The 25,435-nt window shown below is 33.4% G+C and overlaps 1 protein-coding gene across 2 annotated transcripts in view; it reads right to left on the reverse strand.

Moving 5' to 3' along the window:
* SLC6A15 (solute carrier family 6 member 15) overlaps positions 1 to 25,435 on the reverse strand; it is a 37,990-nt gene that overhangs the window by 7,617 nt on the left and 4,938 nt on the right. For both annotated transcript variants that reach the window (XM_030323325.2, XM_030323326.1), the window contains exons 2-9: positions 12,910 to 13,376; positions 8,771 to 8,928; positions 8,293 to 8,419; positions 7,603 to 7,784; positions 6,114 to 6,224; positions 2,827 to 3,068; positions 2,531 to 2,723; positions 1,315 to 1,507 (exon numbers count right to left, since the gene is read on the reverse strand). In XM_030323325.2, the coding sequence (XP_030179185.1) occupies positions 1,315 to 1,507; positions 2,531 to 2,723; positions 2,827 to 3,068; positions 6,114 to 6,224; positions 7,603 to 7,784; positions 8,293 to 8,419; positions 8,771 to 8,928; positions 12,910 to 13,198 (1,495 nt within the window). In that variant the 5' untranslated portion in view covers positions 13,199 to 13,376. The remainder of the gene's footprint in view (positions 1 to 1,314; positions 1,508 to 2,530; positions 2,724 to 2,826; positions 3,069 to 6,113; positions 6,225 to 7,602; positions 7,785 to 8,292; positions 8,420 to 8,770; positions 8,929 to 12,909; positions 13,377 to 25,435) is intronic.

Below are 25,435 nucleotides of genomic sequence, written 5' to 3' on the forward strand. Positions count from 1 at the left end.
TCTGTCTCTCCCCAGTTTGCTCTCTCTCTCTCTCTCTCTCTCTCTCTCTGTCTTAAGTAAACAATAAAAAAAAACTTTATAAAATTTTTTTTAAAAAACTTAGATTTCTGGAATCTATATAATATTCCCATATTTTCATTAGACTATTCTCTCACACACTCAGCAAAGGACCTGTCAAAAATAAAAGATGACTATGTTCTACTTCTCAACCACCTTTTAGCAGAGGTGAGTGCAAATAATTGAGCAGGTAATGGCAGTTTGGGAGGGGAGAAAACAGACATCCTTGGGTTCAATCAGATGAGGGTTCTCTAACAATCCCAGTAAGTATGAATTTCCAATTTAACTTCCAATTTAACTTCCATCACTCTTACTGATAGTCCCATCATATATTTAGATGACTTTTGTTGCTTCCTTATTCTTACAGCATGTTAAATCACTGTTAAGCTATCTATCAGTATATTACCTGGTGTAAGTCTTATCTACCCAAACTTGGTTTTAGTTATCAGTACTATTATTTTTGGAGACAAGGCTCTCCTATATCTCTGTATCTCTTTTTTAATTTCTCTTATATCCTTTACATTCTTCAAATGCAAGGATGACGCAGTACATAACTGGTATTTTAATAACTGCCTGCAGACTGGACTTAAGAATAACTATAAATATTGATAAACTGTTTTATTATCTTTCTTACTTAGAAGTATTAACTACTAGTAGGCCATAAGGGCTATTTTATATGAGAACTGAATTTAGATTTATCAATTTCAACTATGCATTTTTTGGAACAGGAATATCAGATCTGAACCTTTAAAAATATTTGTCTTGTTGGGGCACCTGGGTGGCTCAGTCAGTTAAGCGTCCGACTTCGGTTCAGGTCATGATCTCACAGTTCGTGAGTTCAAGTCCCACATGGAGCTTTTTGCTGACAGCTCAGCGCCTGGAGCCTGGTTCAGATTCTGTGTCTCCCCCTCTCTCTGCCCCTCCTCTGCTTGCACTCTCTCTCTCTCTCTCTCTCTCTCAAAAATAATAAACATTAAAAAAAGAATATTTGTCTTATTTACAAAGTTATGCATAAACATTCTATGACTTTATTCTAATGCCAGTAATTCATGGTAGTGACATTACTATTAATAAAGAGTGATATAATAAGTAATCATTAACAATCAATTCAACCTATGTTAAATCTATAATTTGCATAGTATATAAATACATAAATAACAAATAATAATATACATATTAATAGATAGGAATGCATAAAAAACTTTCCTAAAATGGCCTGTATCAGTTCAATGAAAAGTCAAATGCATAAAAACTCACCAGTAAGAATTTCTTTCCTCACTTTGAAAGTGTCCACAACAGGTGTGATGATCCCTTCAATGGTTCCAAACATGCTGCCAAGCCCTAGATTGACGAGCATGAGGAAGAACATCACTGACCAGAAGGGAGATGCAGGGAAATGTGTCATTGCTTCCGTAAAGGCAATAAAAGCTAAACCAGTCCCCTGAACAGCCTGTAAAATATATATAAAATAGTGACATTAGTACCAAATAATATTAAGAGATAGCCATATATATATATATATATATATATATATATATATATCAGTTACAAAGAGGAGGGAAACACTGAATAATGTTTGGAAATACTGGAAATAAATAGGCTGATATTGTGTTGTTGTCCCCTAAGAAACTGTCTCCAACCAAACTTAGTCAATTGTGTTATCTCATAAAAACAATATACCAGAATTAAAAAAAAAAAAAAGAACATTTAAAAGTAAGTTGGTAATTAAATCTTTCTTTACAGAACTTAAGATTTTTATATAAACGATGGCTCCATCCATAATTTCCTCCACATGATTCTTTATGCTTAGTCTCATGTATGGTTAACTGTCTTATGGTAAAGGATTAGTAGCCAAGCTCTCTGTTATATTTTCCTTTTTAGCAATACAGGGAAAAGGCAACAACCAATACAATGATATTTATTAATGTTCACCTATTTCGTGTTTATTAAAATAAACGACAGTGGCTGAAGAAAAGGACTTAATCAGGACTTGTTAAACATAAATACTAAAATGGCCAAGTATTCATGTGTCAAAGCAATTATGCAATATATAAACGATAGTCACAATTCAAATTTTGTATTAAAATATTATACCAGGAAAAGTATCAGACTAATTTCATTTTCTATGATGAAAGTTTATATTTTATTTTAAATTATTATGGCTTAACCAATGGGATTGCTTTTTAAAGTAAAGCAATCCTTCATGATTTAAGAAAGTATGTTCTTTTGATTTCTCTCTTGTTTTTTCCCACTTTGTCTTCTTTCTTAAATTCCACATGTTAACTGGTAGTAAAATAAAAAACTTAAACAAAAAAAGAAGAAAATATCTTCTCTGAAATTAAAAATGTCAGTTTTGAAACAGCATAATCTTCCACAGGCATTTTAAAGGTCATTTTCCTAAAAGACGTTTTGTGGATAATGCATTAATTAAATGATTGATGACTATCGTATTGCTTAAATATAACCTACTAACTTTATTTAGCTCATCCTCAATTTGACAGGAATTGAGATGAAGAGCAGGAAACTCTTCTTCTTTCACTTTTTGAATGATGTCATAAACTAAATGATAATCTTCTGCAGTAACAGCTGACAGGTTGATATGATGAGGAATAATATCCTGACTAATGTTGCCCATTCTCAAAAATTTTACGATCATTTTCGAATTTCTGGAAAACAGAAAAAACGTATTAATGAACATTTATGGGCTTGGGAGGTTATGCTTTTCATATGCTTATGCCATCAAAAGCTAAAGGAAATGAATATCCATACTCTGCGATGCATTTCTCATTTATGACATTTGCTTTGAAGCCCAGAACTGCAAACACCACCAATGTTGCCAGGACAGATGTAAAAAAATTAATGAAGGACACCAGGACAGCATCGAAGTGGCAATTGTTGTCTCTTTTGTTGTAGCTTGAAAAGGCGATGACGCCACCAAACCCCAGCCCTAAGGCAAAGAACACCTGGGTGGCAGCTTCTCTCCAGACCTTGGGCTCCAGCATCATTTCAAGCTGTTTAAAATTAAACATAACAGAAGTCAGCTGCAAAATAGTATTTAAGAATGCTCTACATGGAATCAGTTCTACTATTTAAATATATCATAATGATACTTATGATATATTTAAGGTTATTTAAACTGGGGTGATCATCTGTTCGTAAGTAGAAATAATAAATTTTTCACGTAGTAAAGAAACAAGAAATATGAAGAAAGACTACACACAAACGTGTAGATGGAAATTTTACTTACGTGGAGATTTTCTACCTATAAGGGAATTTTTAAATATATTTCAGACAAATAAATCAAAAGGACTATTTCAAATTAACTATCTTCAATCATTTCTTACTTATGCCTTTGTTTTCTTTCCAAAGCAAAATAACTTATCAATAAAATCTAATTACTTAACTAATACCCTACGTTTTGTGTTTTCTGGTGGAAGTCTAATAGTCAAAGCAGATAATAAGCAGATTATGAGCTTGGTTAGAGCTATTTGTACTTTGCATGTTCATATATGTATTGTTGATTCATTTCAACAGTTGCCTGAAAATGGAAGAAGTGTAACTATATCATCTCTAAGACACTTTCATATCCAAAGTTTTAAAGTTCTAAACCTGTGCTGGATATATACTTCAAGTAACTCAGCTTCACTTCTTAGGCAATTATAACTGTATATAACAATCAAACCTTTCAAATGGAACAATTAATATTACCCATATCTGACAGAGATGTTAATAAAATTAAGTTTGATTTCAGTAACAATAGTGTTTAAATTGGTATTGTATCTCTTTTTACCATTGTTCTCATTGGGAGCAATGTCAAACGTGGCTAAGAACATGAGTTCCAGTTTCAGATCCTGATTCTGCCATTTCATTATCTAAAAACAGTGCAATCTACCGTAAGTGGCTGCTCTCTCTGAGTTTCAGCTTCCTCAACCGCAGACGGGGTAGCAAGGCATATACCACTCTGTCACATTCCTGACCTACCACACTCTAAGTGCTCAATCATTTTGGACAACTATGGACTGTACTGGTAGGCACACTGATAAGCACTTTATATGGATTATCTCATTTAATCTTCAGAACAATTCATGAAATTTGTTGCTACTATTATCTGAATGATAGAAAGATTAAGGAATCTGCCTGAGGTTACACAGCAGTTCTGGAGCAGAGCTGAAATGCGAACTCAAGTAGATTCCAAAATGCCTATTTTCTCAAATATTAGGATTTATTGTTCAATTAATTTTAGTGATTACTATTGAAATATAATGTAAATATAATATTCTAATGAAACATAATCATGATCATATGTATAATTTATGAAGACTTAACTAAAATATTCATATTGCTTATTGATTGTTGCTACATTACTATTCTATCATGAATACTGATCTAAAACACACTTAACAATCTATCTCTACTCTTCCCACTAGATGGCAGGCAATACCTATTTAGTAAAGATATTATTCAGATTACTTGTGTCCTTTACTTTCTCCCTTGGACAAACAATGTAAACTAAATAGTAATTGACAACTTATCATTATCAGAGTAACTATCACACCCACATCTATCCACAGTCAATGGAAAATGAACTGAAGAAAGAATTAACTATATTGTAATAGTGATTCCCCAGTCCTGGTTTAAAATGTTAATAATGCTACAGTTTTAAATATGGAGGCATGTAAAAGTGTCCTATCAAAGTATTTGCACTCTAAGATATTTATTTAAATCAAATATTCAGAATTATGTCACAAGCAATAGCCAACTTATAAAAAGTGATATTCCAGAAGTTTACACCAAAGTTTGTTGTTTTAAACTCAAAAAGCTTTCTTTTTTTTAACATTACACTATAAATGTTTTTAGATATTAAGTATGGACCATTTGAAGTCGATTTAAATTATAATACAGCTGAAATCTATAAATCTTCAGTAGTTACTCACTGAGGAGTTCCAAAAACTCTAAATGCTAACCAGGACTTTTGAATTAGTCAAGAAAATCAGATATCAATGGCAGCATTTTTGCTACTAGAGAATGAATTCCAGGTTCCAGCTTGGGAACCTGATACCCAAAGAACACAGCCTCTTTTACATAGTATCAAGGCAGCTGCCAGGACTGACAAAGAATTCCAGGGAAGCTAATTTCTGCCCAAATCCCACAGCATGATGCTGGCTGCACATTCACCCTTCAGATAACTTCCAATTTCTGAACTAATTTTGAAACGGTATTTTTGTAACTCAGTGTCTGCCAATAAAAGTGTTAGCAAACTAATAGTGAGGTATAACTTCATTACTAAAATTATGTACATCTCAAAACTTGTTTTTGTTTCCTGCCAAATCAATATATTTAATCCACAAGGATTAATTAAACAGATTCAAACGGCCCAGCATTGGGTTCAGCTCTAACATGAATAAAAGAACATAAGTTCTGAGCCATTTATGGAGCCTAATGAGAATTCTTCTGAAATGTATATTCAGAAAACTTCCCAAACTTGCCACTATAAGTATTATTCTAGGAAGTACAAAACCTCAAAACAAGAACACTGATTTTCTCGAGACAGGATTTACAGCACAGAAACGTCCTCAGCCCCCATTCATGGATTTTAGGTAATCTGTCAATCTTCTAGATATTAAGCAAATCATTATGTTCCTTATGTTTTTCTGGTAAGAAGATCTTATTATCGGTTTTTTCAAAGCAGTCAATTACAAAAGGTTAAAAACCACAGATTTAGAGAAGGAAGAAGAGTAAAGATGGAAAAGTCCTAAAATGTCTCAGTGTAAAAAACTGGAAGTTAATTTACTATAAAAGAGGAATTTTTGAAGTTCACATAGCGAGTCTTACTCTAGAACTAAAATGGGACATATAAAATTGGAAATAGATGGATATAATTATAGATATATAAAAGCCCTGTTTTTTTCTAGGCTGGTTAACATAACAGCTATAATTTAAAAGGCTAATGTACATATGTTAGAACAATTGTCCCTTAAGTCTAACTGTGGGAACATTTTAACAATGGACATAATGCTTTTATGATCATAAGCCTTGAATAGAAATGCAGTACATACCTTAGGGGTAAACATGTGGCGGATGCCATCAATTGAACCATTTAAAAGGAGTGCTCTGATTAGGAAGCATATAAGTACCACATATGGGAAAAGAGAACTAAAATACATGATCTACAAAGAAAAAAAAATATAGGTGAGACACATTAACATCTACATTCCTTTCTACAGTTAAGATAATATGTCCTCTTCTACACTTTGGCAGTCTGTTTTTACAGCATGATTAATAATACTATTAATACCTTGTATAGCCATCATATTAGAATGGTTTATTAGTCTTAATGCAATGTGACTTAAGATCCTATTTGAGATATAATGAGAAATAAGGACTCTCTCTTACTTACACTTCTTTAAAATAGTCCATAGTTAACTTGATTTCTTATAGTTGATTTCTTACAGTTCACAAAACAAGCAAGATTTAAGAGAAATTAATGGCCACTGACACCCTAATAAATCCTTACTTATATTGTTTTAGGTAAAAGAAACAGCAAAAAAGTCTTTATTTTTTCATTAATCAAAATCCCATTATAAGTCTGTAAAGCTTTTGGAGTAAAGAGCGGCCCCTGTTAAGTCTCCCAAGACTGAATAATTAGCAATGCCAAGGTTGTACTTTCCACTTCACAAGTTTTCACGTTTAAAGTTAAGCAAATGTTTAACCATAGAAAAGCAATTGTCCTAACCAGACATTTACAGCTTCCTTGACATCCCCACGGAGAAGCCTAACAGGTCTCTAAAACTTTTCAGGTCCAGAAAAGAACTTCTGAATTTCCCCCACAGATGTCCCCACCCATCTCCACCTCTACAAATAGCCCAACCATCCATCCAGGTGCAAAAGTCAAATACTCAGAAGTAGTCCTGAACCACTGGTAATATTCTCCTAGTTTTCAGGCTACCACTCAGGGTATCTTATTCCTGCTTAACACATTCCCAGGATTTCTAATACAGCTGCAATACAATGTGAGTTCCTCCCTCTGACCTGCAAAGCCTCACATTACAGCACCTCCCTTCCCTGCCCCATCATTCTTCCTCCAGCTGAGCCCCACACGGAGGCCCTTGCTAGCTGCCTCAGACCCCTCTCTGCAGCTTCAGGACAAAGCAGGGCTGCACCCACAGTCTGCGGCACTCATCTCCTGAGCCTCATGACTCGCTCTCCTGTTATCTATGTCTCACCTCCATCTTTGGTGAACTAAAACATGAGGGTCAAGTGAATGAATAGCAAAAGTAAAGATTGTTTAGTATTGACACAAATTTCAGGAAAGATCTTTGATGAAATAAGGAGAGATTACATAACTTCGGATTTCACTATCAAACACATTTTTATGGTCTTTCTTTAAACACATTTTTAAAAGCACCACTTTTTGCCAATCTGTATTTCCTAGAATGACATGGTACTTGTAGTTTGCCCAGACATTTATAGCAGAGCTTGAGGGGTGCGTGGAGGGCATGCAGGAGTGGTGATTAGCATAATCAGGAGGGGCTCTAATATACTAACTTTTCCAGAAGATTGAATGCCTTTGATCATAGCCAAGCAAACTACAACCCAGGCGGCCAGCAAGCAGACGGTCATCTTCCAGTTTAAGCCCCCACTTTCAGAAATGGAACTGGAAATATTCAGGGCTTCTCTATACCAGTAATAGGTGGTGGCAGAACTTTTTTCACATTCCGGCTCCACGACTGTAGAAAGAAAGGTAATACAGTCATTTCAGACTAGAAAGAGGAATGAGGCATTTTTTCCTCCAGTAAGCCTATAAATCAGTTCTTAACATTTCATAGAAAAGTACTACTATTCTCGAGAAGCATTTACATTCACAATGAAAACACAATGGTGCAAAATTCACAGACATGTATCCTTGTTGAGGTTTCTTTAATTTTTTTTAACGTTTATTTATCATTGAGAGACAGAGAGACACAGAGCATGAGTGGGGGAGGGGGAGAGAGAGGGGGAGACACAGAATCCGAAGCAGGCTCTAGGCTCTGAGCAAGCTGTCAGCACGGAGCCTGATGTGGGGCTCAAACTCACAAACTGCGAGACCATGACCTGAGCCGAAGCTGGACGCTCAACTAACTGAGCCTCCCAGGTGTCCCTTCCACATTATTTTAAAAGGAAAAAAATCTCAAAGTCTCACACTTTTAGCAACTTTATGATCTTTATATACAAAACAGTACATGGTACATGTCTTACAAGTGTGTGAAGCATTTTTCACCAAAGGACATTGATCCCAAGGTAGAGGTTGCTGAAAAGACTGAGAAAAATAAAACAAACTCCAGCCAATGATGACATTGTAGTAGAGAGCCACAAAAAAGCACACCTGCAAAACAAAACAGTGTAATTACATTACATCTCTCATGCCCCTTCCTTTGAACAAGATGAAATGCATAAAACCCCATTCAACATTTTAAAAATCCTCATTTCATTTTTACTTGAAACACATCATCTTTTCTAAAAAGATGACTCCTATAGGTCTTAACAGACATTATCAAGGTTGAACTGTATTAATATTTACAGCTTGGTTTGCATATTAGTGCAAACTCCAAAGATGTTTTTTAAAAACACGATTAAAGAGTTGAATAGAAATACACAAATATTTCATATAAATGAAAACTGTACCATTATAAACCCTGTAAAAATTATATGGCATACACAATACCAGGAAACTTACTACACAACTTGCAAATCCAATGCCACCCAGTTTAGGGCTTATGTAATTCCATACACCAATGCTTCCTCGCCGAATTCTCTGACCCACAGAAAGTTCCAGGAAAAAAAGGGGAATACCTATTACCAGAAGCAGTATTAAATACGGCAAAAGATATGCACCTACAGAAACAAGGACAAATAAAATAGATTACATTTTTAATAGTCACAGTAGACAATGCACTAATTTTGAAAATCTCATAAAAGACAATATATGAACTTCTATATAGTATAATTCTAAAGGACTTTGAAGAAAATGAAATTTCATCATTTTAAACTTTCTAATATTTGAAACCCAAACTTGACTGCTACAAAGGGCGTCTGATAAAAAATAATTGTGATTAAAATAAGAATACAGTTTTTAGTTTCATCTTATTGAAAGGGCATGACTTCATTTTCCATAAAAATAATTGATTTCTTAAAATTATTTTCTCAAGTAGGTTTCACAAACTCCAAGAAATCTTATTCACACATTGTTCATCAAGTGATTTATTAAATCTTATTCAAACTCATCTAAATCATGCATTCCAAATCACATAAATTAGAGTGAACGAGATTTTCTAGTATTACAGCTGACTTTTCTCCCTAAATAACAACAGGGGAGAAGCGGCTGCCAAGATTGAAAAAGAAAAAACAAAATAGAAAAATAATAAGAACTTCTACCTCAGACAAATGTTATTTTTCCCATATATACTTCATTTACAAGGTACATTTCAGGAATTTTTTTGTTTTTCAAAATTCTGTGAAGGGATGGTGACATTGACTGAAAAACTAAGATATTTAATATATATTGTAAAATACATGTGCAAATATATATATTATCCTTGTAGTAAGGTTTTCATACTTAAAAATTATTTTATAGCAACATCTCAAATTAAGACATATGACTAGTTATTTTAAAATGTGAATAAGTTTGACAATGTTAATATTAGTTCCTATTAATTGATAAAGTTAAATGTGAAACATATTCATTCCTACATAAGAATACATATGCAAATCATTCATTAAATAACCCCTAGGATGGACTTCCTACATTCAAATTTCTTATCTGAAGTTTTGTCCAACCAGATACTGTCAAGTAAATCATTCAATTGGTGGTGTCAATGCATCAAATGCATTAATAATAAAATAAGAATCCATTTGTTGTATTTTCCCATTAAAAAAAAACCTATTTAGTGGAATTGAATAGATTTTAGAAGTTGTTCAAATTGTTCTGGTGGTTATTCTGCTGAAGAAGTAAACATTACTTTTTTTCAAATTATTTATCTGAGTATATATCTCTGAAATAATGACCACATACAAGAATTTCCCTAATATAGTGGTCCATAGAAAATCTCTACTTTCTTATGATGGATTTTCAGTCTTTCTGACTTAAGTTGATTCTACAAATGGGTATGTAATGTAAAGCATGGATTCATGAGTTTATAAAACAGAATTATCAAAAATCTAATTCTTTAAAAATTTATTTAAGTTCAAGTTAATTACCATACAGTGGAGTACTGGTTTCAGGAGTAGAAGCCAGTGATTCATCACTTACATATAACACCCAGTGCTCATCCCGACAAGTGCCCTTAAAAAATGAACAATAAAAAAAAAAATCTAATTTTTAAAATGATTAGTTACATTGAGGGGCTAATGACCTGAAAATGTTTCCCAAAGGACTGAAAGAGCATTTTAATACATGCGCCTAGTCCTAGAATGTGAACGCATTCACATATGTGTGCATGACTAGAGAGGGAGAGAATGAATTAAAACTGGATTTGGTGATAGTGCCTCAATTATGTGTGCACGACATGCTATTAGATACTTAGCTTTATCTTCTAACCGAAATTACTCTAACACTAACCTCCAAGTTAAAAATAGTCATAGCTAAGATATAAATGAGCATTTACTATTTGCCAGGCACATTTCTAAGCATGCTACATGTAGTTACTCATTTTTTCCTTACAAGAATCCAATGTGGTAAGTACCCTTATTACCCTCATTTTACAAGTGTGGGAACTAAACCAGAAGCAAGTTAACTTGGAAAAGGTCATATGGCTACTGTGGGAAAGAGCCAGGCTTCAAGGCCAAATTGACTTCAAAATGTGAGCTGGTAGCTTCTATATTACACTATTTACTAAGCTTACCCATTGTACTTTAAATTTAGTATCTTCAAATCAACTTACGCTGGTTTACCACTTTTTAGTTCTATTATTCATAAAGTGCCTCAAGTGACAGATGAATGAGATTCAACTAGTCTCAGGTTATCTGACCAAACAGCCAGAAAATACAACTCAAATACCTGTAAGGCTCAATACTATACTGCATGTTGGGTACAGCCTTTTGTATTGACAGCCCTTTTGAAATGAAAAAGTCCATTGGCATTTTATATCGCTGTCCAGTATTTTTTTATTTGAAGAGAGGAAACAATGGTAGGAAGAACGTTTTGACTCCTATTACATATGACAATAAGGAGGAGGAGCCATTCTGTCTAATAACTAATCTCTAAATATGAAATCCTTTGAGTTCTCCACCAAAACACAATTTGTGTTAAATGGATGGCAACCTGACTTCAGGCAATACAGCCTTCTTCCTCAACAGTATGGCCAGTAAGGCTCATAAAGTGAAAGGCTTAAAGATCAGAATTCATCTTCTTCTAGTCTTGGCAAATGGGATGACTCAGGAGAAACAAAAAGCAGGGTAGTATACAGCTGCTTATAGCTGATTTGATAAATAATTCCTATGTGATGTTCATGACTGGCTAAGGAGCATACAGTTTCAGTGGAGTGATGTGTAGTGCATCACATCACTGACATCAAGAGGTATCGATTCTTACCTCTCAGGCAGATTTGTCTAACAGGCTACTATTTCCAAACCTGTTGTTTTGTGCCTGGTTGAATTAACTAAGTAAGATCTTACATATATTTTGTCATCAGAACACCTTAGCTTTTTATCTTTTAATCCAAAAAGAAATTTCACAAATGAATGGTTATATCATCTCATTTGATTTGTACAGAAAGTATAAAACCATATTTTTGTCCAGTCAACTAAACTATCACAAATTGGAATCAAATACCAAAATAATCTTTCTACATTTTGTACGATGAAATTTAGTTAATATTTAGTTTTTAACCACATTTATTTTCACAGCTTCCATGTACGTATATAGATAATAAAGTTTCAACTCAAATGTTAGTTAACTTAATATTACTTGACTTTGGTACCCTATAGAGCTTGTGTCCTACATGAACAAGCCATTCCCTTGAATATGTTTTTTACTGATTTTTAAGACAATTTTTGCTAAGTAACCCTTATTATTATATGCACAAATACAAAAAGCTAGACCGTTACGTTGATGGATTTATTTTTGTTTAAAGTTATGGATGCTGATTTCTTTTTTAATTTAAATTCAAGTTAGTTAACATACAGTGTAGTCTTGGCTTCAGGAGTAGAACCCAGCAAGGATGCTAATTTCTTTAAAGTTTTTTTTGAAACTAAACATTGTCCCCAAATACTATAGAATTAGGAATCAAATATATATGGTATCTAAGGATGAAGAATGCCTAGCAATACATTAATTATCTGGTTAAATCCCTTCCACTGGGATCTACAAAGTTTTGGTCAGCATTTGAACACTATAATTACTCTAAATTAAATACAATTTTTGTGTGGTAAAATGAAATTATTTCAAATTCAGAGTTCATAAATTCTGTAGAAAAAATTCTTTGTGAGTTGTTTTACCAGTATCGTCTTATATCAGAAACTTTAGGTTTTTCTCCAAAGAGATTAACTGACAGGCATAAGGAATGCCTGTAACATTTGTTAGAAAGTTCAGTAATTTAGAGATGTTTAATAACATCCACAGAAAGAATTTGAGAATGTATTACCCTTAAGAAATCTTTCTTTGAGTATTCATAACAAGCCATCTGCCTCTATGGAAACCTAATCTGAAAACAGAGGTGAGCTCACTTCCAACAAAGGAGTCTCCCTGGCTTTACAATGGAATTCATACTTTCTGAAATAATGAGACTGCAGCAACAACAGGAGCTATTTCAAACAGTCAATTACAATTTACTTAGCAACGTATCACTGAACAACAAAACAAAACCCCCCAAAACTTACCACCTCCATTCTTCTGACATAGGTATGGGAATCGCCACACATTTCCTAAACCCACAGAAAATCCAACTTGGGCCAGGATGTATTGTAGTTTACTGTTCCAAGCTGGTCTTTCATCTTCAACTTCTGATTCCTCTTCAACATCTATATCTTTTTCCTCCTGAACATCAACAATTAGTTCACTCTTCTTAAAAGCATCATCAGCTGAGTCTTCATTGGAAAGAAGGTCTTTGACAGACTCAATAACTTCATCATCTAATTCTCTTTTTACCACCTTGCTATTCTTCGGCATTTGAAAACGTGGGTAGTATTATTTTTTAAAAATTCCCTTATGGTGAATTTGTCAATTTTTTTGAAAAATGTTAATTGATATGAATAAAAGATGGAGGAGGGTATCAATTAAATCCTTGATTCAAGGTGATAGAGTCTTAATGGATCCTGGATCTGAATGTCCAATATTCTACAGGTACCTGTAAAATTTTAAGTTGAAAAACAATAATATTTAATGAGAAAAAATATTTAAAGTACTGAAAACTCTTATTAGTTTCTATGATGAAAACTCTCTCTACCAAGTATAAGACATACGATTGTCCTTGGCCCTTCATAGTTTAATGTTGCCAGAAGTATAAAAATTGTAAAGTACACATGTGCTTCAGGCACATTTTCTTTTAATGTTTATTTTATTTATTTTTTGAGACAGAAAGAGAGAGAAAGAGAGAGAGAGAGAGAGAAAAAGAGCGAGCACAAGCAGGGGAGGCACAGAGAGAAAGGGAGACACAGAACCTGAAGCAGGTTCCAGGCTCTGAGCTGTCAGTACAGAGCCTGATGTGGAGCTCAAACTCGCAAACCATGAGATCATGCCCTGAGCTGAAGTCGGATGCCTAAGCAACTGAGCTACCCAGGTATCTCTGGACACATTTTCTTTTAACTCACTTCTTCCTTCTTACATAAATCTACTTTGATTTCAGATATACTCCAATGCATAATGTATATGGGATTCATTAGTACTTAAAATTTTTTGACTTTTTTTTTTAATTCTTCCTTTTCTCCTGACTAAAGTACATCCTTTACTTTATTCCTCATAGAATTACATACACAATTACATGTCATCCCTATAAATTTGTCTTATATAGAATCTCTTCTGTTCATGTATTCATCTGTTCACCCACTTGATATTAATTATAATAGGGCTACAATTAAGGGATACAAACATTCACAAATTATACAATATCTGCTTTAAAGGAGCTTATATTTGATAGAGCGAAAGGTACATTCCAAATAATTACACTACATTGCATAATTTATATGACCCAACATCATTACTATAGGAGAGATCAGAAACGTTGCATAAAAGCAGCATTATAGTTGGGCAGAAATGGAGTTGAGGACACACCAAACATAAGGAATAAGATAAAAAGATGCAGGAAGCGGTAAAAATTATTATTTGTGTAAACATTCTCTCCACTGACCCCAAAAACATACTACCACTACTTTGGCATTTTCCCTTTATTTCATTTTAGGTTATATCTCATTTCCTTTTCTCTGTTCAAATATAGACCAAGTAAGTCTATAGGGTATGTCTGCAGACCAATCAGATTGTCTATTTCAAAAAGTGCTTAAACATATGAATGCTTCTTTTCAAAATTAGGTCAGAAGACTTAGAAATAATATCCCAAGAAGTCTGCCATTTGTTGCTACAAAAAACCAATTCTTTGATGGAACTGTATTAGATTTACATTCAAAGTCAGAGAAATAGCCCATCATGCTTTAATTTATAATCTTCATGAACAAGACAGGGGGCTAGGTAACTCAATGAAAAAGAAAAAAAAAAAAAGGAATTCATTAACTTGACCATGTAACTTTTACTGGTTGCCTTTAGGTAAACAACTTTTATTGGAGGTGTTCAGTTGTTTCCCAATTAAAATATATACCCTAAGAGCAAACACTCATTTAGGATTTGGTGAAGATTAAGAGTTAGACTGTGAAGAAAGCTCTGAAAAACAGCATTCCCAAAATACTTTAAATAATAGATACATCTCTAGAATAAGTGAAAAACTTCCCATGGTAACTATCGTAAAGAGACCAACAAATTTTTGATGTGGAAATAGTTTTAAGAGGTTAGAGATTATGTTTGTTTAATTTGCTTTATTTTTCCTGAGAGTTCAGTAAATATTAATTGAGTAAATGAATAAATACAGCCAGTGAAAAATTGAAATAAGCTAATTATCCAAATAATTTTGCTGAAGAAACAATCTGACGTATAGGAAATTGTGAGACAAGAATTATGTAAAGATCTACATTTGTTGAACTACCTAAAGATAAATTGTTGGCCCAGTGATTTAACTGACACATAGATAAGAGTATTGGCTTTAATCTGACAAACTAGGAGTTGTGTCCTAGTTCTTTTATTTCTTAGTTGTATAACTTCTCGTAGTTATCCCACTCAGCCCTAGTTTCCTCAATAAACTAAGGTTATCAGCTATTCTTTTCGCTTTTTCCACACAAATAAAAAGGTAAGGAATGTATCAAAGTTTAGAAATACTACTACAGTAAAAACAGCCACGATATCAGAAAGAAAAATTTAAGACAGTGTTACTCATGAACCTCTCCCAAATTAATTATCTTGGAAATTGTAGTATTTATTCTATGTATTTCCAAGTCTTTGTGGAAAAAAAATACACAAACAAAATGAAATGAAAAATAACAATGTTGGACACTGCTGAATTTTTAAAAAATACTAAATGAATAATCATATCAACGTACAAACAATATCCTTTGGCAAAGTTTACATTTAAAAGTTTCTATCAGAGGAGCGCCTGGGTGGCTCAATTGGTTGAGCGTCCAGCTTAGGCTCAGATCATGATCTCACAGCTTGTGAGCTCGAGCCCAGATTCAGGCTCTGTGCTGACAACTCAGAGCCTGGAGCCTGCTTCGGATTCTGTGTCTCCCTCTCTTCCTGCCCCTTCCTCACTCGTGCTCTGTCTCTCTCTCAAAAATAAATAAACATTAAAAAAAAATGTTTTTAACGTTTCTATCAGAGTACCCAGAGTTCATATTTTCCACGAAAAAAAATCGTCAAATATAAACGAAATTTAAATACAATGGTATATTATAAATGCCTAAAATATATCTAATATATGAAACCTATCTAACTATATATACAGATTATATAGTACATTAGTCCTAGGCAACCTTTATAATATTAAACATACTAAAAAGGATGTTAAATAGGTTGTTTCACTTATTTAGAGCTCTCTTCACTAGGCCATAAGCTCTGCCTGGAGAATGGCTTTATCTTACTCATCTCACATTCTTAAGGTTTAAACTTGTCTGTGAAGTGAATGAACTCTAAGAAGTAGGACAGAATAATATTGTTATGATAACTACAAGTATTCTGCACTATTACACATTTGGTTGTTTTGGGGGGGGTTGATTTTTTACTCCAAGGACCTATACTCATTGAGTCAGAGACATTCCTTTCAGAGGCTGCATAAAACCAAATGTAAAGATATAAATTGAATTTCTGAATGGATTTGTAAAAACTCAGTATGTAAGACAACAATTTGGAAAGTAAATTAACTTCATATTTTCAAGACCTAACTTTTCTAAATTATATCATTTTTTATGATGCTCAAAGCTTACCTGAAGATCCTAGTTAATAAAAGTAGGCCATATATATAGATTAAAAAGAGAATAAAAAGCCAGGTTGACTACTGCCAAAAGTATATTGGTCATTGCTACATCTGGGAAAAGAAGAAATGAAGCCAGAATGTCCAGGAAGGAAGTGAGGTAGAAAGTAATAAAGTATCACTACTCTACAGGTCACACAGGAAGTAGGATAATCAGTTTCAAGGAACTGCACAGCTTCTGCCAAGCTAGCACCAACCATTCCTGTGACAGAATCAAGCTATTATTTACTGCACTTCACTGCACCTATGAGTTGCATTATCAGCGTACATCACTACTGGCAAAAGGCCTCCTCTCTACTCCTGAGCAACAGATATTCAAGATCCAACATCAATAAAATATTGCCCATGGGTCAAATACAACACACTGTCTGATTTTATAAATAAAATTCTAATGGAACATAGATAGCCATGTCCACACATTTACATCTTTTCCATAGGTAATTTTGTGCTGCAACAGCAGAGTCACTTTGTATGTACTGCAAAGCCTAAAATATTTCTCACTATCTTGAAAAAAATTGACAACCAGAATAAATCTGAATTGAAGATGTGGAGTTTCCTAGACCACTCAATCCAGGCTCCATTTGAATGACATAAATTTCTTTATAAAATAGTGTGACAAGATAGAACTCTACACATTCAAAGATAAGCAATTACTAAGAATGAAAGGGTTTTATATGGAACCAGGGAGATGGAGTGGTAGTATTTGAGAGGGGAAGAAATATAAGCAAAGACAAAGGTGGAAAATATATGTCAGGAAACAGAATGCTCAAGAGTTTCAAGTAGATTACTTATTAAAAAAAAAAAACTCAGAGATTCAATAAATTAAAGATCAAAAAGTTCCCCTTTAAAAAAATCAAAGAAAAGATATTAAATATGAATAGAAATAAAAAGTTAGGTGGATGAATACTAAATATAGAAATTGGAATATTCATTATAGGAATAAAAGGCATATTCGGAACAAATAAAGGCTGCTACAAGTACATCCACAGACATCAGAATAGACTTAAGGAAACTTCTCAAAAAGAATGAAAAGAGTCAAATATTTTAAAGTAATTCAGAGAAAAAGCTAATGGAAATGGAAGTCAGATAAAGGTGATACAACAAACATAAAATTGGTGTACCCAGGAAAGAAAATAGAATTAATATAACATAAAATACTAACAGAAGTTTTGCTTATACTCATATTTTCAAATAATAATAATACAGAAGGGTCAACACTGAAAAATACTGGCATAAAGATTCCTAGGGACTTCAAGCAGAGTAGAAAGGGGAAATAAAAAGACTTCCCAGTATACTTAATAACCTCTAAAACAAAACAAAACTAAACAAAACTAAGAGGAAAAAATACTTACTTTCTAATTTTTGTAATCAATTATTTTGTATTCTAATTATAAAGGCCACAGGCAAATATTCTTATCTAAAAGAGATCTGATGATCCCTATTGGGGAGGGAGAGAAACAGGTTACATGATCGTGAACTTTGGCCAACCAAGAGAGAAAACAAAGTAAGTATCTCAGTAATAGAGAAGGCATGTTAAAGGATAGCAGTGAAAGTTAATTTAAACAAGAAATAAACTTTAAAATCTATATGAATTATGTTTACGGGAAAATATAAATTAAAATTTAAAAAATAACTGACAAAAATTGGGAATTAAATGGGAGAAGACAGAAAGAAATAAAAGTATGAGGATGTTCTCATCTTTCATATCAGGAAGCAACTCAGGGTACCTTCTAAATATGAAACCCATAGTTGAAAAAAATGATAATGCCCAACCTCTTCACATTTTCATATAATCCTCCTGATTTACTTTTAATGGGATCTTGCAGAAATTAATATTTCTTGCTGTGAAGAGACATGTATTGATGCCAAACACTTATATCTAGATTCTAGAATCAGATTGAGTTCAAATCCTATTTCTATCACTTATGGTTCTATGAGCTTGGCTAAGTTACCCTGTTACCTAATAATAAAGTGCTTGGGTACATGCCAGCACGTTGAGAGAACTCAATATACGTCTTCTTTCATTACTATGATTATCATTCCTCTTACAGTTGTATTATGTTACAACTGGCTTGTTGCAAATTATTCTATTAAGAATAATGGTAAGTCTAGAGCCAATGCTATGTTTAAATTGTTGTAACATCACTTTATTGTCTAGTAACAGTTTTCTATTGCTGCATAACAAATTACCTCAAAACTTAATAAACAAATGTTTTAGTTGCTTATGATTCTGTGTGTTTGCAATTTGAACTAGGCTTAGATGAACAGTTCTTTCATTTGTCTTGACTCAAGTCATTTCTCCACTACAGTCATCTATCAACTGAAGTGGGGAAGGATGGTCTAAGATGGCCTCACTCACATTCTGACAGGAGGCAGTCTATAAGTCAGAGCACTTTGGTTCTCCTATATGTAGTCTCTACAAAATGCTAGCTCCAACTTGTTCACATTATAAGCTCAGACTTCCAACTCTAGCCAAAAGAAGTAAGCCCAACCTGTGGGTGCTAGTAAAGCCTCTGTTTGTTTAGCATTTGCTAATGTTTCACTGGCCAAAGCAAGTCACACATCTAAGTCCAGATTGATTACAGAATGGATAAACACCACTTTTTGATGGCATGAGCAACAAAGTCAGATTGCAAAAGTACAAGTAGAGAGAAGGGAAAAATATTGCCACCATCTTTGAAAATAATCTACACTTGTCCAGTTAGAATTCCTCTCTTTGGATTTTGATTCTTGAGGAGACGAACAAAGAGATCAAAAGATTGGCATCTCACTCAATTCCAAAGGCATTATGCCCAGGCTGTAACTACTACTGTAGTCATGGATTCTGGTTCCTATTTTTAAGAACTGTTTTCATTCTTGCCCTTTTCCATCTCATTGCCAAGCACCCCATTGTTCCTTTGAGCCCCTGAGCTCCTGAGCCTTGCCAGTATTTCTTCCTTATTTTACTTTATTTTTGCCTCTTAGCCAGCATCAGTTTCTGCAACTTTCAAACAAAGAACTCTGAATAATACAACACTATAAATGTAAAACAACTGGTGTCTTTCTATTCATCACAATAAATGTTGGGGATGTTACATTACTTAAATTTGGACTTATATTTACATTTTTCTCATTCTCCTATCTTTGTATTGCTTTAATTATCTTCGTATGTAATTTTTCAGAAAAAAAAAGACTAAAGCACTTAAAACAAGATTGAAAACATTTTTATATCAACATAATAAATTTCTAACTCAGTGCTTCTCAACCCTAAGCATTTTTAATGTCTTTTTTCTTTTTTGAGATTATTTCCTTGCCTTTCCACATAAATTTTGAAGTCAGCTGGTTAATTCTACACCCCTCCACCAAAAAAAAAACAAAAAAAAAAAACAAAAAAAAACCCCCAAACAAACAACCAAAAAAACCAGCTTGCTATAATTCTGACCAGGATTTCATTGATTCTATAAACCCATTTGGGGAGCACTGACATCTTAAAACATAGAATTTTCCAATCTACGAACTTGGTATATCTCTTCATTTATTTATATCTTCTTTAATTTCTCTCTGGAAAAAGTTCATTTTAAATACACGTTTCCTATCCTGCAACAATGCTGAAATTGAGCTGATGTTGTTTTAAGATCCCTTAGAATTTTTATATACACAATATGTTAAAGGTAAATAAAGACAGTTTGGGTCTCTCATTGTTTACCTTTAATTTCTTTTTCTTGACTTACCATACTGGCTGTGACATCCACTAAAATTTTGAACAGAAGTATTAAGAACAGACATCTTCATCTATGCCCTGATGCTAATTGGAAAGTACTCAATATTTTACTAAGTACAATGTTAGTTATGGATTTTTTTTTTTCATAGATGCCTTTTGTCAGTTTAGGACAGTTTCTTTTTATTCCTAGTTCAGTAAGGGTCATTATTATTTTTTTTAATCCTGAGTCACTATTTAATTTTGGTGCATAATTTTTTACCTGTATTAGGATAATCATATAACTTCTTAATCTATCAATATAATAACATCAATTGTTTTTGTATTTTAGACCAATTTTTCATTATGAAACAAACCCACTGGTCAAGATGTATTACCTTTTTAATATGTTACTGGAATCAGTTTGCAAATATTTTGGTAAGGATTTTTTCAACTTTATGGGAACATGGATCAATAATTTTTTCTCTTGGATTTTGCTTTTATGATTTTGGTAGACTTATAAATGGAGTTTTAAAATGGCCTCTCATTTATTTTCTGAGAGAATATACGTAGAATTAGTTTTATTTCTTCCTTACATGTTTGGCAGCACTCACCCATAAAGCCATCTGGGCCTGGAGTTTTCTTTCAGAGAATATTTTTAATTAAAAATTCGATTTATTTCATTGATATACAGCTACCGAGACTTTCTTTTTCATGTGTTATTTTTGGTGACTTGTATTTTTCAAAGAATTTGTCCATCTCATTTAAATTGTCAAATTTGTTTGCAGAAAGTGATTCATAATATTCTGCAGTTTTTTAATAGCTGTAGGCTTTGTAGTCATACCACATTTTTAATTCCTGATATTGTTAATAGAATAGACAATATTCTCAGCATTTGTCTTAATTAGTCTTACTAATATTTTCACTTCACTATATAATTAACTCAAAGTATTGTGCAATTCTTACCCTATCTTTCAAGACTTTTTAGCTCCTAAACTATTGTTACAACCTCTTTTGTAACTTAATTAAACTCTAATTAACATTTCCAGTGAAAATATGCAGACTTAAAATAACAGGCAGGCACTTGCATCTTAGAGACAAGAGAGGACTCAAACAGACATGTGTGCACTGGCTAATTACTGGTACTTGCCACAAGCTTAATATTCTATTAATAAAGAACTAGAACAACAGCGAATTATCTCCCCGACTTGGGCAATTACAAATTTTACTGAATAAAATTTTCTTTAAATACGAACCAATTATGAACACCGAGTCTGACATGTACTGTGGATCCAAATGAAATTTACTTTTCTAATTCTTAATATATAGGATAAAAAGTAAAGACTATTCGAATAAAAACAAAATGTGAAACAAATTGCAACACCCAAGAAAAAAATGACACATCTTGAGACGTTTATAGTTATGGAATAATTGTGAGAGAAAAAAAATAAGAGATTCTACAACACACAGAATTAATGATCTTCATAAGTAATACAGAAAATTTCAACAATACAGAAATCAACCTAAGCATTTCTTTTCCAAATTATATCCCCTTTACATAAAATGTTTGCACTAAGCAAAAAGATGACAAAAATCACAGAGCCAATCAAAAGAAGAGAAACAATTTTTTGCAAATGACAATACAAAATCGAACTTAAACTTTATATATTTTGCCCCCAAAAAGGTGGACTATAACACACCAATCAGGATGGCTAAAATTGAAAACAAATTTTAAAAAGTAAAGAAACCAAAAGTTGGTAGGCATGAAAAGAGGCTAGATCAATCATATGTAGCTGATAGAAACATAAAATAGGACAGCCACTCTAAAAAATAGCTGGCAGTTTCTTTTAGCACTAATAATAGAGTTATCACACTGACCAGCAATTTGCACTCTTAGACATATATCCCAGAGAAATAAAAACTTATTTTCAAGCAATAACTTGCACATAAATGTTCTTATCAACTTTATTTATAATAGCTCCAAACTGAAAACTACCTAAATGTCCATCAATGAGTGAGTGGTTAAACAAGTTGTAGTACATCGTGTCATCCAATATCAGCAATAAAAAGGAAAGAATTGTTGATACATGCGATAACTTGGATGAACCTCAAGGAAATGATGCTGCATGGGGGAAAAGCCAATATTAAAAGGATACATATTGCATAATTATTCACTTATATAACATTTGTAAGATAACATAATTACGTAGATGAACCACAGAACAGTGGTTGCTAGCAGTCAGGGGAGAGAAGGGCCGGTGGGTGTGCTATAAAGGACAAAGGAATCTTGTGAGATGGTACAGTTTAGTGTCTTCATTGTGGTTAAGGATCACAGGAAGCTACACATTTGATAAAACTGCAAAAAACCATACACATATATACACACACAGGCAGGGACCCTGACAAACTCTCCGGCTATCCTAATATCAATCCACTGGTTTTGATATTGTACTGTACATTTATACAAGATTGTAAAATGAGAGAGCCCAGGTGAAGGGTACACAAGGACCTCCTTTTGTAACTTCCTGTGACCTGGCGATTATTGCAAAATTATAAGGTAATTTCGAGAAATTGAAATATATTTTTTGTTGATTTCTATGAATCAAGGACAGAGTTTAAATCTCACTTAAGTATTTTAATAAATCTCTTAAACATTTTAAAAATAGACAAAAGTTCTCCTAAACACTTAAATTACATATTGAAAACACCTCAGATTTAGACACTATACGCATTTCCTAAGAATGCTGTAACAAATTACTTCAAATTTAGTGGCTTCAAATAGCATAAATGAATTCTTCAAAGATCTGGAAATCAGAGATACAAAGTAATTTCAATAAACCAAAATCAAGGCATGGGAAGGTCCCTCCCTCAAGAGATCTAGGGAATAGTCTGTTCCTTGCCTTTTCTAGCTTCTGGAGACTGCCAGCATGCCTTAACTTATAGCCACATCCCTCCTATTACTACCTCCATCCTCACACTGTCTCCTCCTCTTCTGTGTGTATGTAATCCCCTTTGACTCTTTCATGTAAGAGGACATTGTGGTGACATGTAGCACCCATCTGTACATATCAGGATAATCTCTTCATTAGAGGATTATGTCTGCCAAGACTCTTTTTCCATATATGGTGACATTCACAAGTACCAAGAATTAGTAGGTAGACATATTTTTTAGCTGACTACAGGCATAGAATATTATATCACACTTATTTATATAGTTGTATTGTCCTATCATGAAAAATGAATTTGGAGGCAAATGTTTTATTCATCACCATGTTTTATTCATGACCATCATAAAATATCAAGTATGATCTTTCTTACTTATTTCCCGTAGTAGATTGTTTGCAAAAAGAGTGTTTTTAGTTCCTCTCAATGCTGCGCATGTCTCCCTGCTACTCCTCCCATTAGGAAACGGAGCCTATTTCCTCTTCTCTTAATTCTGGGCTGTACCTGAACTTGAGTTTGAATTCTGGAAGTAACTGAACCTGCTTGGACCAGTAGAAGGCAGAAGTGACACTGCAAGTTCCAAGGCTAGGCCTGAAGAAGCTTGAAAGTTTCTGCTTTCACTCTTCTGGAATTCAGACACTGTATATAAAAGTCCATATGCCCTGCTAGAAATCTCACATGGAAAGAGAGAGAGAAAGTCTCAGTCAGCCACCAATTGTTCGGCCATTTAAGCTGAAGCCCTAGGCACAAGAACAAAGGCACTGACATTCTAGCCCCAGTCCAGCTGCCAGCACATACCAAATGGAACAGATGAAGTACTCAGCTGAGCCCAGACAACACACAAAATAATAAGAAATAGTAATTCATTATTGTTTTAAGTTATTATAATACCAGAAAGGTAACAGACGCTAAGGAGGCTAAATAAATCATTGTTTCAAATCTATTGAAAAAAAAAAAAAATGGTGTGTGTGTGGGGGGATGCAGTTTGCAATGTAGCAACAGATAATTTAAACATTTGCCTATGGGGGAGATAAACTGAATATTCACTGAATTTAACTGGAAGTATAAATATTTAACTCTACTGAAATTTAAAATGTTGTCCAAGGAACTGTTCACAAAGGGGCTAGACCCATGCAAAAGGGATGTAACTTAGAGTTTAAACCCATGCAGTGATTTTCTTTTAACCGTAAGATAAATATTAATCTTAAAAGACACATTTAGTTATTCTCATGTAAAGTTCCATGTGGTCAGCCTTATGTTTAAGGCAGTTATATATCAGAAATGAAACAGGAATTATAATAACAAAACCTGCAGACATCAAACTGATCATAAGGGAAGAGTAGCAAAAACACTCTATACACATAAGTTAACAACTTAGATAAAGTGGACAAATTCCTTGAAAAACATGAACCACCACAACTTACCCAATATCAAACAGATCATGTAATAGCTCTATATCTATTAAGGAACTTAAATGCATTATTTTTAAACTCTCACAAAAGCAATCTCTAGACCTACCTGGATTCAATGGGGAACCCTATCAGACATTTAAAGAAGAATTAACACCAACTCTGCACAATCTCTTCTAGACAATAGAAGTAATGGAACACTTCAGAATTCATTTTATGAAGCTAGTGAAGCTAGTATTACTCTGATACTAAAACTATAAGCAGATAATGCCAGAAAAAAAATGTTTAAATGTAAAATATAAAACTATAAAGATGTCTTAAATAAATCATTGGAGAAAATCTTTGCAATCTAGAGCTAAGCAAAGAGCTCTTAGATATGTCATCAACAGCAAAATCCATCAGAGCAAAATTTGGTAAACTGGACTTCAAACGTAAAACTTTTACTCTGTGAAAGAACCCATTAAGAGTACGAAAAAATAAGCTAAAGACTGGAAGAAAAATATTTGCAGACCACATATCTGGGAAAGGGTCTGTATTTAGGACCTATAAGAAATTCATAAAACTCAACAATTAAAAATATGGGTAAAAGACATACAGGGGCATTTCACTGAATACAGTGCGTGGATGGCAAATGAGCACATGAAATGAGGTTCAACATTATTAGCCATTAGGGAAATGCTAATTAAAACTACAATGAGATGTCATTGCATACCTATCAAAACAACTAAAATATAGGGATGACAAAATTCTGGCAAGGATACAGAGAAATTGGATCATTCATACTTTGCTGGTGAGAATAAACTAAACAAGCA

This window comes from Lynx canadensis, chromosome B4 (genome assembly GCF_007474595.2).
Source record: "Lynx canadensis isolate LIC74 chromosome B4, mLynCan4.pri.v2, whole genome shotgun sequence".
NCBI classification, from domain to species: Eukaryota; Metazoa; Chordata; class Mammalia; order Carnivora; family Felidae; genus Lynx; species Lynx canadensis.